A 20,021-nucleotide genomic window follows, 5' to 3' on the forward strand; every position below is an offset into this window, starting at 1 on the left:
CCCCCCCCCTCTACTTGGAATCCCAATAAGTGTCCAAATCCCATTATCCATCCTGGGTAATAATATAAACCACATCATATCCCATCAGGATGATAAAGTGGGGTTGGCTTTCTCCGTGTCATGCCGCAAGAGCTGCACCAGCTTTTTTTTTATTGGATTTGGCCCGATGCACTCGCATTTATGCTGGTGTTTATGAGTGGCAAATTGCTGTTTGATATCTAAATAATGTCAGAGAGGGGATCCTCTCTTCAGTTATGGGAGCACGGTGAATACCGCATGACCCCCCCCCTTACCCCCCAAGTCAGCCATGATGGATTGCTTTTAATATCGGGTGAAAAGCAAATATGCGCTGTGATTGAAGAGAAAAAGAGGCAGCTCCTGCTAGATCTGTTTTCTTGCTTCGTCCCCGCATATTCTTTATTCCCCCAGCAGAGGCGAGACGAGTCTCGACGATGACGACATCTGTTGCTTTTTGTGCCGCTCCACGTGTTGTTTTTCAAGTTGTCAAGTCTGACTTATGAAGCTTTTATTTCAAAAGTGGAGAGGGAGCACATTTTGGGACGGTTTGATTTTTAATACAATTTTATAAAGGCTTTCATGGCTTTTTCAATCCTTTGAGAGCTGCTTTTATTAGTGGCTTTCAACTTGTACAGCCCTAATAGATGTTGACCGTCTAGGTGTATTTGCTTGGATATACAAAGGGAAATTTAGGTTATTGCACATTTCCTTTGATTGGATTCTAATAATGTGGACGAACAATGCCATGTCATGGGCTTTTGTGTATATGGTTTAAAAAAATAAATATATATTTTAAGCAAAGTCAATTTACAATCTGTAGACTAATGTATTAAAAAAAAATCCTGGTACCAAAGTCCAGTATGTCTTAAATCCCCTCAGATGCTGGTTTTCTCACATCATGACTCAGATCGTTTGATAACTGTGTTTTTCCACAAGCTTGCTCTTCCTCGCTGTAGTGAAAGCTGTGGCCAGCAGAGGGCAATGTTGTGCTACAGACGGGTAGCACAGACGGAGGAGTTAATAGGCTGGAGGGAGGCAGAGAGAAATGTGCATCTTTCTGCATTGTCTCTCACTGTGATCACTCCATTTGAACTCCCTGCCTTCACGGGGAGCCAGTGGTTTCTTCTCATATGTGCAACATTATCAGGCCGACAGCAGAGCTTTGGAGAAAAGGCCACGTTTTGTTCCTGTCCGTGCAACCTCTGTTTTTCTAGGTCTCCAAATGCTGTTTGGCGTGACATAGGCAGCACTGCACAGAATAAACTGGGAGTAACACACACACACGCACACAAATACATCTTTTTTTATTTCTCTACCCTTTATCCTCTTGTCCCTTCTCCTAACCATAACCTCATGTCTACCTGACCTTTTATGCTTACCTTTTAACCCCAACCCTAACCGAAAGAGCCCTAAAGCGGAGCAGACTATTGTGTCTCGGTCCCCGTTGTGCGATTAAAAAAAAACAACAACAAAAAAGCCCACCCCTCACCACCATGTGCACCTGCATGCGCACGCGCGGCCTTATTACATGACTTCAAAGCACTGACGAGCAGAAGAAGACAGCGCTCCACCGATGGGAAAACATTTGAACATCAGTCACGCAATTCCTCCGCTTTTGTTTCTTGAATAGTTGTTCTCCAATGAGCATGCTGGTTTTCAAAGTGAGCAATCCCACGCGGTTCAAACTTCAGCTCGGAGTAATGAATGCACCCGGCAGTAGTCGCACTCATCCTGTAGAGCACAAGTTTCTCCTGAAAGCGTACAACAATGTTCCCAAGTTTAAGCTGTCATGGCTGTGACAAAGCTACAGCTAAAGCCTCCATCCCTCCCGTTTTTTCTTCTTGCTTCTCTAAAAGGAGACACACGGCACACGCAAAGCTCCAGAAAGGCTGGCTCAGCTGAAGAACTACTTCTCCTCTGACTCTGGTATATTTGTTGCTGTTTGCTATATTCACGTCGTTTGATTCATATCTATATCGTCGCTCATGTTAACTCTTGTAACACAAGAACAGGATAAACTATTGGGAAATGAATTATGTTCCTCCCTGTTGAGAACTTTTTCGATGCTTTCAGGCTGATTACAAGCAAACGTCAGCCCATCGATCCAACCTTTAAGGCTTGAAAATGATGATGCTCCTCTGTTTGCCCCCCTGGATCAGTCATTCCAAAGACTTGGTCGCAGGAGGCTTCATAGGCCTCCAAATACATTTGCTGAATTTCTCCAATAGTCATTATTTAACATGTGTATCTGCAGTACACCTTTAAGCCACACAAGGGGGCCTGAATGTTCTGATTATTGTAGTCTACTTGTAACATTGAATCTAATACGAAAGCCTCGTGTCCACTCTTTTTGTTTAACTGAAAATAATGTGAGACGGTTGACTCTGCTTCAATGTATTTGGTCTCGTTTATAAAGTATTAAACATGGTTCATGTTTTTAATAACCCATGCTAAACGATAACTCTTCAAATGGTTGGCTGGTTTACCTATTTAAGATAACGTAAGGTGATGCGGAAATGGCAGTAAAAATGTGTTTTGTTCTCGCGATTTATAGATGAGGCCTATTATGAATTTTGGTCACAATGGTTTGTCATTCTTTTAGCTATTATGATGTTCCTGCAGGCAATAATGTCAGGGTTTCTACAATTTTTACATTTAGGCATAGGTATTGTTAGAATTTGTTTGATCCTGGTATCTATACCTTTTCCATTGACGCATGCTACACACATGCGTCAGAATTCTGTAAATAAAAGAGAGACGCTATCTGAAAGCAATTAACAGTTGGCCTTTGTGAAGTAACCATTCTATGCATGCCAAGCATTTTCTGTGTTTTCATTCACTTTGTTAAAGTTAGCCGGCTCCTCAGTCCCCGTCCCCGCTGCCAGCAGAAGTAATTAACTCTTTAACAATGGGAACGTAACCGTAATCCCATTAAACAATGAATAGCGGCCGTGTGAAATCATGTTAGGCAAATGGACAATATTTCCATTCCCACTTCTCGGGCCTGATTTGGACCTATTTTCAGCACCATGATTGACAGCTCTCTCCGGCTGCACCTGTCGTTTCACTTTTATCATCCCGGTCGCTGTATTGAGATCGGTGACATCCCGCCGTTTCCACCGTCAGCCCAACGTCAACCGGAGCAGAGGAGCCATTAGTCAGGTCAACCGGAAAGAAACGTGTGGATGTGCAGAGCCTTTTAGCGGTAGTGTTCGGTCGCGACCTTCTTGTTTCCAAACTCACGGTGCACTTAATATTAGTTTCAACAGAAAGAATGATGTCTTATGGGAGTTGATGCAAAAGAGACAGTGAATGGAGATGTAACCATGCGCAGTATACGGCGTGTTTGCATGTTCTGCCGTGTTCTGTGTGGGTGGTGTTTTCTCTAATGGTGCAATTATTACCTTATATTTCAAATGCATGGCTTATGGGTTTCTCCAACCTGATTGCCTGAACTGGGGAGGTTTGAAGAGAAGACTGGTTAAGTCTGTTCTGTGCAGAGGCTCAAGAGACTATCAAGTTGGCGACACGGTATCAACGCCACCACGCCACGCAGATGCATTATTGACAACAATCTGCTCCGCCTCTCTGTATGTGTTTGATTTTTTGACATTTATGCATCACAGCTGGTTTCGTAATGTTGGCTGTTTTGAAAGCGCAGCGCTGTAATTATGACGCCTGTTTGCGAACCGTCGAATTTGCTTTTGTAAACTTTCATGTGCGTTAAAACAGTAGGTGATATTTATGTTAATCAGGACGTACATTTATACCCAGCCTGCTCTGTCGCACAATTGTGTGTGATCTTCATACACCACTGCATGTGCTGTGGTATTGTGTTGTTTTTCATACTCAACTGTGTCGTCATATGATCAGCTGTCTGTTCTGTTTGTGTGTTCGTGAGTACACGTTGACAGGAAAATTGTAAACATACCCACAAATGTGGCAAATATATATGAAGAAATATGAAGAACAAATAGGCAGGCTGAGAAAACTCAATTTTGTTATTTTGCAATGAGCAACTCTGGTTTGGTCAAATTAAATCCGTAATTAATTCTCAATGAATCCCTTATTGGCGGCTCTCACTCCTTCTCTAGAGACAGACCATTAAATTAGAAAAAACAAAACACAATGACAAAAATGTCCCCAAAACCTGCTGGTCCTGGTGGTCTTTTCCCAGTTTATCTTCGGGATGCTGAGGAAGGTCTCAAGCACGCTTCTGTTCACGCGTAGTAACGCACACACACCGCCCGCTCTGTCCGGGGTTGTCGTCGGCGACAGCAACCAACCAAAACATGCTGACGGTGATTACAGCCGAATGATTCTTCTGTTGGGAAGGCTCCACCAGTCGGTGATGTGGCTAATTACTCTGTGCCATAGAGCTCCATTGTTGTATTTTTAAAAAAAGAAACATCATCAATGACAGATGCTGTTGCGTCGGGTAATGCGTTCCTTCATTCCCACGCACGCGGCGGGCGCTGTATTTTATTCTCAGAAATGAAAGTCAGAGACGGACCAACACAATGTTGATTTTCACCAGATTTGCTGACCATGAGGAAAATATTACCAATACTCTTTTAACATCTTGATCCTGTGTGCTCACTAGTACAAAATGGCCCAAAGGAGTCCACCTTTGAACTGCTTTGAGCCCAGATAAACATCCAGCAGTAAAACATGAACCTACATTGAGTCTTGTTGTTTTCTGCCTTCCATTCTCGTTTTTTCTTTTCTTTTACAAGACATGGCACTTCCCACATGTAGTGAGCCCATGAAACCCGCCACATGATTGATGGACAAAGGAGCTGCTACAGCAGCACAGACGGGCCTTCAGCCTTCCTCGGGGCTTAATTCCGTTTCCCAACTGGCGCGCCACACTAAGAGATATACGCTTCAATTATACATGGGGACGGTGGGATCGCAGACTCTGCTGCCTTGCCCGAGAACTGATCAATATTTCAGCAACTAGGGAGACCAAACATCTAGCGGAGCAGCTGCTGCTTAACAGCTTTACACACTGGAGTGGCACACCCCATAGTACACGGCTATATACTGTGTGTGTGTGTGTGTGTGTGTGTGTGTGTGTGTGTGTGTGTGTGTGTGTGTGTGTGTGTGTGTGTGTGTGTGTGTGTGTGTACGAGGGAATTCAAGGGCCACAAGAGCTACTGCGGATGTGACAGGAGGGAGAGATGAGAGCCTGGAGGTGTGTGTGTGTGTGTGTGTGTGTGTGTGTGGTGCATATTGACTTGATTCTTGACTCCCTAGCTCTTTTCTCATTCCGCCACTCTCTCCCTTTTCTCTCCAAACATGCAAACACACACACCTACACTCAAATATGCACGCATATGCACGCACACACAGCAAGTAAGTAAGCAAGCAAGCTTGTCCCTGTAATTCTGCATTCTGTGTGTGGGGTAGAGAGAGAAAGAAAGTGAGTCTGTCCTCCGTGTGCTTTGTTGTTCCCGGCTTTGACATTGCCAAATATTAACTTTTGTTGAAATGTACCTTTTCAGAATACCTTTTGAGTCTGGCAGCGTTCCTCCAATCCTTTCATTATTGTATATTTCCCACGTTCCTCCCTTTTTTATTGTGATGCCTCTCCAGCATCAACAGTGAGTGCCCGCGGTTTGTCTGTGAGGCATTTCAGACAGGATTTACCAAATGTCAGGAGACCAAAACCTGGGTGACAAACTAAGACTTTACCCTGCGAGCGCAGAGATCTGTCGTCGGTAAAGCTGGGGATGTTGTAGAGTGCAGATTCTTTGGATGCTGTTGGAGTCGGGGAGGAGGCAGCGAACACCAAAGGCGCGCAAGCTAAAAGTGAGGAACCGGGGGGAAAAGGTTATGGGAGTTGTGTCGATTAGGAGGTTCTCATCGTTTGCCGGCATGTATTAATGGGAACTGGAGTCAGAGTTGATGCTGACGATAGGTGTGGGCTGCCATTGAAGCAAGCTAACCATAGGGAAAATGACTGCACGCCGATACTGTTATATCATCTTGCTGATTTCTCCTCTGTCTCAGGACCAGCCTTGTCTATGATTCAGGGCGTGTAACCTGCCAGGACACATGTAACTCACAGTCAACCTTCCCCCTGCCTTCAGGACCGTCGTCAGTACTTAACGTCATCTGTTATCCCCGAGTCAGTTTGGAGCCATTATCCATCACGGTCTTCCCTCGTATTGTATCTCGAGAGAAAGAGTCGTCTCCTTCTTTCAGGCGTTAACGGTGTGTTTTTAGACTAATGGCATTTGGATTAAAAAACACAATCAGATTTGTGAACATTCACCTCTCTTTCTGTGGGGTCTGAGGAGGATGGGGTCCCTTCAGACGACTACATCCCAGATTTTCATGCCATTTATTTGGGATAGTCTTCAGTGGATGTCAACTGAAGACCCCAACGTTTCTTTTAGCACTATCGAGCAGTCAAGATTCCTCCATGACCAACACTTTGATCCATATTGCAAAAAAAAAAAAAACTAGGCAAGATTATCTATTTCATCTTCTTGACTATATATCTAAAAAACAGATTGCCGTGAAATTAACATTTTTGCACCTAAGGCTACGAACCTTTTAGAAAATGTCAACTTTGCCCACACAAGTTCTTTCCCCTCTCATCTCTGGTCCCCACTCACACAACTCAACTGGTAGAAATGCTCTGAGAGTTTAAGTTTAAGAAATTTTACTGCCACACAATTAAAGCTGCCTATTGTCCAACAACCCAAACAACATTTCCCTCCTTGACCTTGACTTGTTGCTGCTTGGCTTGACATTGAGAGGACCCCCATCATAAGCTCCACAACCTCAGGAGGGCTTGTGATTTAGAGGGATTTTTCTGAGAGCAAATGGAAGCAAGGCGAGGCTGAGAAGGTAAATGAAACACCCGGGAGTGTGTGGTACGGACGTGTAATTGCTGCCGCTGCTGTCAGTGTAGCGAGATGGTCAGCCATGATACTTGTCATAGATTGAGTGCTGCCAGACAGCGGACACGGAGCCAGTGCAGCGACCATGGTATGCACATCTGGAGTCGGGATGCACTTTGATGCCTGTTCATGATGAAAACTAACTGAATACCCGCTGTGGAAACACATTTTTAATGAACTCGGACGATACACGTATCATCTATTTTATACAAAAGGCCCAAAATTGTGTATTTCATCTTTTTGGCTATATATATATATATATATATATATATATATATATATATATATATATATATATATATGTATATGTATATATATATATATATATATATATGTATATATATATCTAAAAGACAGATTACTGTTAAATTAACATTTTTGCACCTCAGACAATGAACCTTTTCCATTTCGAACACGCAATGACCCAAACACTACTCTTATGCCATCCTCAAACCAAAATGTCAACTTTGTACACACAAGTTCTTTCCACACTCATCTCTGGTCACCACCGGTAGAAACAGTATTGCCAAACATGTAAATGTTTTTTTTGTGTTGGATTCTTCTGCCTTATATATACGTTCATCATAATGTTTTTAATTATCTGCCTTTTTATTATACAAGACTACAAATCTGACATTGGATGCGAGCTCTCGCTACTTGACAGTTGTCACATCTTGGCGCTATAGACACATTTCGATTGGCACCAGAAAAGTATTGAGGTTAAGTTGTGTACATGCCGGCCAGGCATCCTCCTCTACTATGAACAGTTGGGCAGATGTTTTAAATGTTCCGTCGCCTCAGTTGGAGATTTTAAAAAAATGAGAATGACTGGTCGATGAAAGTCTTTGCCGGATAGAAATCGCATCACTGTCGCCCTCGTTCCCTGAAGGGCTTCTACGTAATTGGGCTGTTTCTCCAGTAATTGCTGCCGTCCTCTCATCTTTGGCCGATAAATCAGCTTTTCCCAGTCCTCCACCTGTTCTGTTTCTTTTTTTCTTCTTCCTCTTTCTGTTTTGTCCCTATGACATTAACTTTTCTATCAAACCACCTCATGGGAGACATTCAATGCAGCCCAAGCCTATCTTTTTCCTCGCACCAGTCACTCAGGTGATAGAATGGAACACCTTTTTGTGCCTTCAACTTCTCAATCGGCTCCATTACTCTGCTTGTTCTTTTTCACCTGTCATGCTTCAGGTTTTCAGTCGCTGCCTCATCCACTTCTACATCTCTGACACTGCAGAATGGCACTCCTTATACAGTATATAAAGGTCCAGGAGTGTATTATGGTAATGGTAAGATGTAGGTATAATTTTTTACAAGGATTCAAATTCACCCACTCAGCAAGGGATACAACTGCTGCTTAGTCTGCACTGTTCTTTAATATGGTATTTTTCTCTGCACAGTAAGATAATTCCATTGGACATATTGGTGAATGAGACCATCTATGCCTTAGATACAGTGGTTCCTAGTAACTGAGACCCAACCGGGTTACATGATCACTAGGGCTGCAACAACGAATCGATAAAATCGCTAAAAATCGATTATCAAAAGTGTTGGCAACGAATTTCATTATCGATTCGTTGTGTCACGCGATTATTACGCCATTGAATAAATCGCGTAGAAAGAAAAAAAGAGAGAGGAGCAGAGCTTTTGGCCTGCCAGCGTTTGTGAGATTAGAGTGAGACACGAGAAAAGCTGAGGTCATGATCTTCAATAAAACATCTTTGATGTGACGTGTCGAGTCTTGGCCAATCAGCATTAAGATGTCTACAGCGTCTTCATTTCCCTTCAATTTGTTTTTAATGGAAGCTAATCAGCTTGCTATCACGTTAGCTAACGTGTTTGGGTTGTGTATTGTCGTTAAAGTTACTTTATGTTCCGTTACAGTTCAGTCTTGCTTGTAAAAAAACGTAACGTGATGAAACATGCCGTCACCCCCCGGTCTGGTTCAGTTCACGCTGTCACTCGTTAACGTTAAACCGGCACACCGGCGGGCACGTTGTTGGGCTTAGCCAACAACGTGATGTCGTGGTCATAAGAGACCCAGATGTTGATCAGATGATGTGAATTAAATAGTTTAAGGAAGAGGACGCTCTATTGCAGCGCAGCTTGATGCAAGGCTGAGATGAGGTGGAGCTGGGCCTGAAGGTCAGAACAGATGTGAGAGGAGCAGTACAGCTTCCCTCTGACCCAGTATTTCATACATATTGATAAAGCAGGGTATGTAAAAAGCTCCAAGAAGATCAATTACAGTAAAAAGGGCTCATATGCCTATACATTTGGCAGATGTAAAGCATACATGTGCATGTTTTTTGTGTTAGTCCATTTTTATTTAATTTTTTTAATTAACAGCTCAGGGATGTTCAAGGAGCAACCTGTATGTGCACTTTCTGAAGATGTTTTGCACTGTCAGTTCTGTTTTTGAATAAAGGGTTGGAAATGAATGCTTTTTAGTTTTTTATCAGATTCATTGATTAATCGAAAAAATAATCAATCGATTATTAAAATAATCGTTAGTTGCAGCCCTAATGATCAGACTAATTGCCATTCATGAATTCGTTAGACTTTGTGTTTCAGTGAAATGTTGCTTTAAGAGTCGTTATTCTGACTAAACTTTTAGCTAAATCAATCCCGTCCACCATTCCATCACCACATTTGCGTCAGTTTTACTGGGTCTGGCACAGGGATGTGACGTCTCCATTCTTTATCCCACCTACAAAGCAATGATGACCGCAGCAGAATGATCTCAATCTCTGGAGAAAAAAAGATTCATAATTAGGCGAGAAAAGGTGGCAGTGATTCAGAGGTCTGAATTTGGCAGGGTCCAAATTATATTCTAATTGGGACTTGTTTTTGGAATTCTACTTTACATTGATTAATGGGATGCGTGTTGCTTTTCTGTTTTTCTTCATTTGCGGCGCATCACGCCACTGCCAAGGTTCCTTTTTTCTCTCTGTTTGGCACTAATTATCCTCCATTCTGACCGTTCTGTTTTCTTTTTTGTCATCTTTTTGTGTGTCTATTTTAGACTACAGACCATTTTAAACAGCGAGTGAAGCTATTTAGAAGTGGCTTTTGGTTATCTTTCCTACAGGTCAGTTTCACATCATGTCCTAAAATATTCGACCTGGAACGAAACCTCTTCCTGAAAATCTATTTGAGTCTACATGTGCATACTCAGTCCGATCTGTCCCAGCTGCAGTCCGCTGACATTATTGGTCATGAGGACGCCTGGAGCGTCCATCCCTGTCATTTTCTCTGCCTCTCGATCATCCACACCGCCATCTCTCATCTCTCCTATGGCTGGTGACAGTCACAGGATTTCACACGGGAGGATTTGTGATGCTGATACCCGCTGGTTCTGTGCCTGTCAAATGACTTACTGTAACTCTCTCTCTCTCTCTCTCTCTCTCTCTCTCTCTCTCTCTCTCTCTCTCTCTCTCTTTCCCCTCTCCACCTCAGGCGTTGGTTATGCTGCCAAAACTAGCATCAAAGTCAGCCAAGAATCTTCCTGAGTGCATTTGCTTCATAGTTTAGCTTCATAGGACTTCATGAGCTGAGCTTTTGCTTTTAGATACAGGAAGAGCTCACAGTTACATGTACACTTGTGGAATGCAGTAAACGCTGCGTAGTGTGCTTTTTCACTGCTGTATGACGTCAGCCTTTATTCACCTTCGACACGTGTGCATCCCAAGAGTCACATGCATTCACACAGGTACACGCATAACATGTGAATAGTTAATACAGGCATGCAGACATGTGGAGCTGGCCTGTTATCTAAGTCCCAGGTAGCCGACACTATAGTGCTCCCAACTTCCCAGCTAGCGTGTTGGCGAAATAGAAATGCCCCGTTTGCTTTTCTTTTGGGAGGTCACCAGGGGTCAAACAACAGAGCCCTGTCAATTACACCCCAGTTGCTCTGGAGCCTCTATGCAAAACCAATTCTCATTTGCAGCCTCTTCGTCTTGTGCGATGCCATGTGATTCCCCCCCACTCCCCCTCCTTCAGTGCTTGCCCAGTTCCCACAAGTCAGGCATTTGAATGACCACCTTGAGGGGGCAAGAAGAATTAGCCTCTGATTTTACAGTCGATAGCACTATGAGAGGTTTATAATTGCCACTAAATGGACTCTGTGCCGCTATTACACAGGTTTTGTTCATATTTTCCAAAAGCAAATCACTGATTACTGGCTAATGATTTAATATGGTTTTTATAATCACTTTAAGAAGACAATAAGTCAGCTTCAGTACTACTAATATACTAATATACTAATATATATATATATATATATATATATATATATATATATATATATATATATATATATATATATATATATTTATTTATGTTATGCAAATAATTAGACAGTGCAAACTATCTTGTCTATTAAATGTCCCCCTTCACACAACTCAAGGTGATGACTCTGCAGTGGTCGGGTGTATTAGGGATGGACGGGAGGCAGTGGTGAGTGACTTTGTGGAGTGGGCTGGTGAGAATCACCTGCTTCTGAACGTGGCCAAGACCAGAGAGATGGTGGTGGACTTCAGGAGGAAGACGACGGCTCCGAGTCCTCTGAGTGTTCTGGGAGAGGACGTGGACACAGTGGAGGAGTACAGGTACCTGGGTGTTTCCATCGACAGCCGACTGAACTGGAAGGCCAACATCAACGCTGTGTACAAGAAGGGGATGAGTCGACTCTTTTTCCTGAGGAAGCTTCGATCCTTCAATGTGTGCAGCAAGATGCTGGAGATGTTCTCCAGTCGGTTGTGGCCAGCGCCCTGTACTTCTCCATTGTCTGCTGGGGGAGCAGCATTGGAGCCGGTGACACCAACAGACTAAACAAGCAAGTTAAGAAGGCCGGCTCCATCATCGGCTGTAAACTGGAGTATCTGGAGCAGGTGGTGGAGAGGAGGACGCTGAAGAAACTATTGTCCATATTGGACAACCTGGACCACCCTCTCTACCACCTGCTGCAGGGCCAGAGGAGCACTTTCTCCAAGAGATTTATCACGCTCCGCTGTAACAAGGACCGCTACAGGAGAACATTCCTGCCGACGGCATTAAGGCTTTATAATGAGTCACCTCATGCTAGATCCTCTGTGGATTAATTCATCACTGTACACGTGTATGCTTATTATACTTCACATACATACTTTGCACTATCTATTGTTTATCTAATTTGATTAATTAATGAATACACTCTGCGGCTGTAAATATAAATATATTTCATTCCAGTTAGTTTATTTTTTTATCGTGTATATTTAAATAAATATATATATTACTTTATTTTTATTTTATTTTGGATATATCTGTCATCCCTGTTGCTTCTTCATATACTTTATCTTTTATCTTGTGTGTTTGTATCTTCAAGTTGTAAGGCGCTACTGATGACAACAAATTTCCCCTTGGGGATTAATAAAGTAAACATTTATCTATCTATCTAGGTGTATCTATGACTGAGGTTAATCCTCAAATTTTACCAGGACAGAGGTCTTCCTTGCTACTATAGCAAGTAAAACTAGTTCACCAGGAGACGGATCTGAAATCACCATCCCAATCGTCTCCCTTTCTCCCTTCCGCTCTCTGGTTTTTATACCATAGGTTTGCATTTCACAACAGCTCTCACACATTTCATTTGCCTCTTCCCTGTCACAGTTTGGTTCTGTCACCTAGAAAGAGGCCTCAGCAAACCTGCCCCCAGGAGCTGCAGACATGCTGGTTGACAGGGAGTTCAAGCGACATGCCTCTGTGCTGATGATGTTTTAATGTCACCACATTGCTGTTAGCCCCTCTTCACTCAAGTTGTGGGGAGGGGGTTGATATTTACCCCTGCGAGAATCGATTACTGCATTGTTGACAGTCGCTGCGCACTATAACCTCTCATTAGGTCCGACATATGCTCCGCCTGGCAATGCTGCCGATGCAAGCTGTTTTCTCAATGACATCTCGCAGTGCTCCCGTGGCGTCGGCAAGGAGCAAGATCTCATGAGATTGCCTTAAACGTAAAGTTCTGGGGAAAAGTATAGTCATTTCTGTTGGCCTTGAAAGAGAGATTTTTTTTTAAAACTTTGCTCTGGCAAACTGAAGTAAGTGTCATCGTTGAATATTTGAATGTGAGAATGAATCTGTTTGTACTAACGGGAAATAAAAAAGGCATATGTCAACAAGTTGTGTCAACAACTCAAACCCTCTGTTGGCACACACCTTTTTTCTCCTTCCAGTAACGGTGGTTACAAGTAGTACAAGTTACGGTCAAGATGTAGCACCATCATGCTCTGAAGCAGGATCTAAACAACACGGGGCATCGGAAAAATCTGTGAGTTTGCATTAGAAAAAGGCCTAAAGCATGCCGTACTAAAGACTACAAATCAGCTCGCGTATCTGGCATTTAGGTAAAAGTGTTTAATCAAAACACTTGAAACAATTGTATCCTTCGTTCAGCTCGTCTGTCGACAAAATATTCATAAACCAGTCATCATGGTTTTCTTAAGGAATTTACTACATCTTTTGAAATTCAAAATGATTGCAAATCGAGTACGATATTTATTCCGTGGGGAGAGGGTGTTTATTTATTTATTTATTTTCCTGAGTTTGGAACAGAATCAATTTGGAGGTATATCAAAGCAGTGAGGCAGATGAAAAAGAAATTCTACCTTTGAATTGGAAATCCGTCATGAACAATGTCCACGTTCGGATTGCTCCGAGACTGGGGACTACGTCTTTGACCACAATGCAAATTCCACATTATTGCAAGGAGGAGGAAACTTGGGGGAACATGATAGAAAATGTCTAGTTGATACAGCTTGGGGAAAGGTTCAAGAGAAGTTCAGTCACAGATGAGGCTTTGATTTGGGAGTTAAGGTTGGAGGGAAATAAATAAATAAACTGAGTGAAAGTAAAGTTTTTCAGTCTATGAATACTGAAAACTATCTTGGGATAGGGGATATTTTTACTTTCTCCTCTCAGCCAGCGTTTGCTGGAATATCTATCTGCATCCAAAGATGAGTAAACCACAGAATGAATGCTCCAGGACCAGAAATTGTGCATCGCCATTAACGAGAAATTAGTCCGTTGTGAGCTCTGAAGAGATATTGTGTTCGGATTTCATAAAACTGACTTTTCTCTCAACGTTCTGATTGCAAAGTTTTTCCTCACAGATTCAGAGCCTCTGTGTTGAGTTACCAGACATTGTTACTTATCCCATTCTGTCTCATGGCATGTGTTGATAAATCCTTCACCAACATTTGTTTATGTTGAATCGCATCCAGTAGAAGTCTTTCATCTCAGCAGACAAACCAGTTTTACAAGCTATTTTGTGAATCTCAAAATCCTTGGCAAAGTCCAGTGAATGCATGAAAACAAGAAAACAGACATTTAACTCAATCAAACCATGGCTAGACGAGTATCTTTGCCTCCCACGTTCTTCATTGTAGTCTGCAGTGTTTGTATTTGGCCTCGTAATTTAAACCTACCATGCACAGAGATGCCAGACTGATGTGGCTGAAATAGGAATGCCTCAGAGGTTTTGAATTTGAATCGACTGCTCTGTGGCGGCTGATAGCTGAGGTTGAAGATGAACAGGCTCTGCCACAGTGGGCCGGGAGAAATTGGCTCTGTATTTCAAGGTAGCTCATGTCTACTTATGCCATTCTATTTTCTTTCTGTTGACACCGTCGTGTTATTCTTTATGGCTTTGAAAAATAACGGGCTTTTATTGTGCTCGGGGACCAATGGATCACATATAATTTGTGGGTCCCTTTATCATATTCAGGCCTTTGTGCATGTACATCAGTGGGGCTCGGCTGTATGTAGGCTATTATTTCCAATTTGAATGGCAGATCAGAGCCTGTAAACAATTGCTCCTACCTGGCACGGACTACAAACAGGCTCCCAAAAGACCCGACTGTCTTCATCTGAAATTGTGTAAAAATAGCAAGGTCAAACCCCAGTCACACACTCAATTCTATAGAGCTCACGAGGTACTTGCCCGCCTCTTGAATGTGATTTGCTCCTCTTTCTAAGTAAGAGATGTAACCCGACAAGGTGACGATGATGGAGACAGACAGTCGTTTTGGGAATTATTCCGAATGAACTGCCATTTTCTTTCACTTATTTTTTCACTATAGTGAAAACACGTATCCATTTTACTTTCAGCTGTGGTAGCGGTTGCTATGAGCAGTTCACTTTTTTCACAGTGATTGAAGAAACATGCCTATAATAGTTGTTACTTCATATGACATAGACATAAGGAGCCATCATTAGTTAATACAGGATACCAGTCTTCTGGAATACATGTAATGAAATAGGTTTGTGCCACTGTGGAATCATTTTCTTATTCTTCTTTTGTTCCTTCAAGTTATTCCAATGGCGCATTCATTTTTGTTGTTGAAAAATCAGACAAACCGAGTGAAAATGATTGCAGTCAAGGTGTCAAGGTCCCAATGCTACATGTAAGTGATCTTCATGTATGATGACTATCCATAAACTGCAGTAACTTCAATGTCAGCAAGAGTTGATGCTTAACGCCAAGCTGGGTGCCATGGGACTGTGCCACTTCCCTGTGATTTTCAACATGCTCTTCATATAGTAGTGTATAATATATTTTACAAAAAGCTTTGGAATAAGGCAAAACAAAAATGTCCACTTTCTTTTAGGATTGCTTCACACCTGTTAAGTGCGTTTCGTTTGGGCTGGTGTGACAACTTTTAATTAAACTTTTAACACAACAAGTATACTTCAACAGTGTGTTAACAGAGTTAAATATCAATGCTTTATGGTATACTGATATCGTTTGAAGATGCACTGTGTAACTTGCCAACTCTGCTTAAAAGCTGCTTTGACACGAAGGTGCCATGTTTTTTTTCTACATAATTCAATGTACTGTGGTTTAGATCACAGGCATTGGAATGATATACGATCCAAGCTGCATTCTGAACAAATCAAATATGTGGGCTTGATAACATGAATCCTCTCCTGTGTGTTTAATGATTCTTTTAGGTCCTGTATTTCCATACGTCTCTGCGGTTGCCCAGCGCAGTGGTGGTCCTGGAGCTGGTGTCGTTATCACCCAGGCCAGATGGCTCCCAGCAGGCCCTGGGGCGAGGCTTCACTGTCCTGGAACTTTTTACCAACAGGCCAGAGGCTCAGGCTGCTTACGGGGTCCGAAGGTGATTATCCCATTCTTAATTACACCAGCCAGGTATTAATTGGGTTTATCAATTTCTACCAGCCTGCGCAGGTAGAAAATCCACGGCCCGCCACTGATATATATATATATATATATATATATATATATATATATATATATATATATATATATATATATATACATACATACATACATACATACATACATACATACATACATACATACATACATACATATAAATCAAGACCTTTTATTTGTTCCGTTTTGCCGCAGTAGCAGAAACGATAACAACACAGTGCAAGATACAAAAAGAAAAACACACATTCCTAACCACACACTAAAATCATATAAATACCAGAGTACAAAGGTGAACACATTGAGTAGAAAAAGATACAATATTAGAAAAGGCATGGTTGAAGATGTGCCGTTCCTACCTGTACTTTCTAGAGTTGAGCAGGGAAATGTCAGAGGGTATGAAAGATCATTTAAATCCGTTAGTTTTTTGATGGATGGCTGACATTATAATTAAATGTAGCTCGCACAGCCTTCGTCAGATGCTTTTGTTTCATTGGCAACTATAGCAGCTGCATTCATGCATTCATTCAGGTTGCTTTCAATGTATCTCCTAGGCTGAATCTACACCATGGATCACCAAGAAGTCTCCTCCATCCTCTCCTGAAGGACACAGTTGACTGTAAGAAGTTTTTTTTTATTATATACTATATATTGTAAGTATGTATTAGGCTGATTCACTTAAAGTATTTCTCGTCTGAGTAATGCAACACGAAAAGATGAGAGGGCCGCAATTAACTGGATGATTTTTCAGGCCAAGCCATATTTCCTCTGTTCTTTGCCATGTTATAGCAAACTGAGCTGTTCATACCAATGATTCACTAACCCTTCATATAGTGTGGAGGTGTTATGTCGGTTTAACCTTTGGAGGAGACTAATCCATAATGGGGGAGTGGCCGTGCTGTGTCACTTCATTTTGGCAGATAATTAATCTGTACATGTATCATCCACTCATGATGTAAAATTACAAAGTAACAGAGTGGTGGCTCATGCTTTGATAAGATAGAGTAAATAAAGTAGACTGACGAGCACCAACATTTAATTTGCTGGCACCACTCTCCTAAAACCTCACTGACTTGGAATAACTCCCAGTACAAAACCTTCGTACAAACCGTATGAGGAAAAATAAATACTCAAAAAGAGATAGCAGCGCCAGTAGGTGCTGAGAGAAAACAATGAAATGAAAATGGGGCTGAACACACCAGTGTGAAATGACACAAAGTGTCAAGTATCTGAGGTCTCTGCCAGGTGCCATCCCAGAGCGATGGGGTCGACGGCGTGTAAGGACAGTCTAACGGAGATGTCAAACAGAGAGAAAAGACAGACAGCAACACATTTGAAGCAGCTTGCCCCTCGCGTTTGGCTTAAAATGAAAGTAGTCCCAGGCAGCCGGGTTCAATGTGTTATTGACCATCATATTTTCTCCTCAGGCCAGTTTAGCTTATTGTTGCAGTGTACCTTTTCAGCTATATATTTCTTTAAGCTCCTTTTTATGCAAGCTGTGCCTCAAGCTCCCAGAGTGATTTCACACTCTGCACGATGTTGCACAGTTACATGCACAGGTAATGAAGAAAGCTATTACTTCTCATTGAATTCATTAATTAAACTGTGGATCTCCCTGCTGGAGGTTGACAAGTTTGGTTATTCATCCGACTGCGGGTGTGATTTACAACAACTGATTGGATTATCTTTGAATATTAGACTCTTATCAGTTCAACATTCGGGAATAAATCGTAAATTATTGAGTTTTTCTACTGAAGCTCGGGGTTGGTCTAGATACGTCCTTTCTTGGCCTTAAAACCAAGGCTATGAATTACAAAACACCGTAGTGCCTCACAGTATGAATAACACTGTGCCCAGTGAGAGCCAGAGTTCCTCTCTTGGCTATCACGTCGCATGAATATTAGAAAACCTTCTCTCAAACCGACTCTTATACTCACTTAATTATTAACCACATGCCTGTTGTTTAGTGGAACGTTGCTTTTCTTTTTGTTCCAAGGGCCATATTGCTGCCACTCTTGCTGCTCTTTTTTAGGCCGAACCCTTTTTTGTTTCTTTATATCACTTTCCCTCACATCCACTGTGGCAGCAACACGCAGCCCTTGCATCTACTTCTTGACGTGAAGCATCTTGAGTCTGAGTTTGTGGAGAAAAACACTGTTCTGTGCTGGTGTGAAATAAGCACATTTTCCTCATGGTGGTCCTTCATGTCTCCTTGTGTGAACGGATTATAATGAGAAAACATGCCCCGGGGGCTGACGTTGTTTTTATCCTTCAATGATTACAAATTCCACATTATTCAGTTTACCCGACTTTGTTTGTGGTAAATAGCGTGGCTCCGGAGAAGAAGAATATTTCCATTACTTCTTGATGTGCAGCAAATAAAGTTGGGGTTTAAAGTTGAAATGAATAAAAGTGAATGAATTTAGACTATAAATGGCTGTATCTCCACATGTCTACCATATTAAAGCCATAGCGAGCGTCACCCATCATCATCATTGCAGAGTGTGCTTCCTTACAGTCCTAAAACAAGCGGATGGCTGAAGGCAAAGTACAAAAGGGCTGCGTGGCCGGGCCTCCTCTCATGTCAGCAACGCTGCACTGAGCTCAGTTGGCTTTCAGTTCATTTCGATTATCAAATAGACAGAAACTAAATCACAATATGTCAGGGATGAGGGTTATCATTAATTGTCCATCACAGATGCAACAAAACGTTTCCCTGTGCATTCATTCGGCATGCCGCTCTCACACAGGTTATCTCTACTCTCCCTCTTATCTTCTTTGGCGCCTGTCCTGCCAATCGACTCATATTACGTAAGACAAATGATGGCAACCGATCACAAACGATAAATTGCACCTTGTGAATGCACAGAAAGTAGCCCGGTGTGGGAATCTGGTTTCAGGTACTCGAGAGAACACAAAATGCGAATCCAGGAAGTTTTCTTTTTTTTTGTCAGGCTGCCCTGTGTGTTGGGACTCTCTTGTTGAATGTCACACCGTGGGCCATTGAAGCATTTTGTTGATTTTTGGTATCATTGAGGAAAACTTTTTTGAAAGAAGCTGACATTGACCAGCAGGCTATTGATTAGCATGAGCCAGTGTTTGTCCCTTGTGGTCTTTGGGGCTTTAAAAGCGCTTCCAATTACGTCTTTATACTGTGTTCAAACTGTCCGAACTTTCCTGGTTTGGTAGTCTACGAGGATCAAACGAACCTCAGCCCTATCATTTACACGATGGAGCTTTTTGTCCGCTCCAAGGCCAGTAATTGTACTCCGTCCTCTGGAGTGCACAGGGAGGTCGACTTTCTGTCCGCTGTTCACAGTGGAAATGTCGTCTTTGTCTTCACACTCCACGGAGAATTGTTGAATGGAAAATGTCTTCTCTGGGTTCTTCTCACGATGGGAATAAAGACAGATGAATGAAAAGAGTGTACCTGGTGGAAAATCTGTTTCTAAGAAATCTATCAGGAATGGTACGGGCTAGTCCCGGTTCGATTCCCAGATGGCCAAACCATTCCCTGCATTCCATTCCCCTACTCTCATTCCACACATAACATAGCATATTTACACATAGCTACACTGCATATTGGGGTTGCAAAGATTTTGAAAACATTGACCTGCGTGAATCGTTTCATATGAGCACAGCAACACGGATATTGGGTGGATAGAAACGTATTTCACTTTTCAGGGCTCTCTGTAGTGCAAGGTGAACTTTAAATAAGGCTTTTACTAGTCTTCAGCTGGACAAGGACAGCGATAATAGTTTATCTCTGAAATCTAATGTCAACCCAGGACACTTTACACATTCACACCAGACTACCGGCTTTTATAGTCAGTGAAAAACAAGGGCAACGTTTTTCCATCCAGAGA

At 42.2% G+C, this 20,021-nt stretch overlaps 1 protein-coding gene across 1 annotated transcript in view; it reads left to right on the forward strand.

Annotated features, from left to right (window-relative positions):
- nphp4 (nephronophthisis 4) overlaps window positions 1–20,021 on the forward strand; it is a gene marked incomplete at its 5' end in the record, with an annotated part of 147,814 nt that overhangs the window by 5,806 nt on the left and 121,987 nt on the right. Inside the window, 2 exons of the mRNA XM_079226846.1 lie at window positions 15,930–16,099; window positions 16,710–16,774. Coding sequence (XP_079082972.1) covers window positions 15,930–16,099; window positions 16,710–16,774 — 235 coding nt within the window. The remainder of the gene's footprint in view (window positions 1–15,929; window positions 16,100–16,709; window positions 16,775–20,021) is intronic.

The sequence above is a fragment of the Taurulus bubalis genome (assembly GCF_910589615.1).
Source record: "Taurulus bubalis genome assembly, chromosome: 11".
In the NCBI taxonomy this organism is placed as follows: Eukaryota; Metazoa; Chordata; class Actinopteri; order Perciformes; family Cottidae; genus Taurulus; species Taurulus bubalis.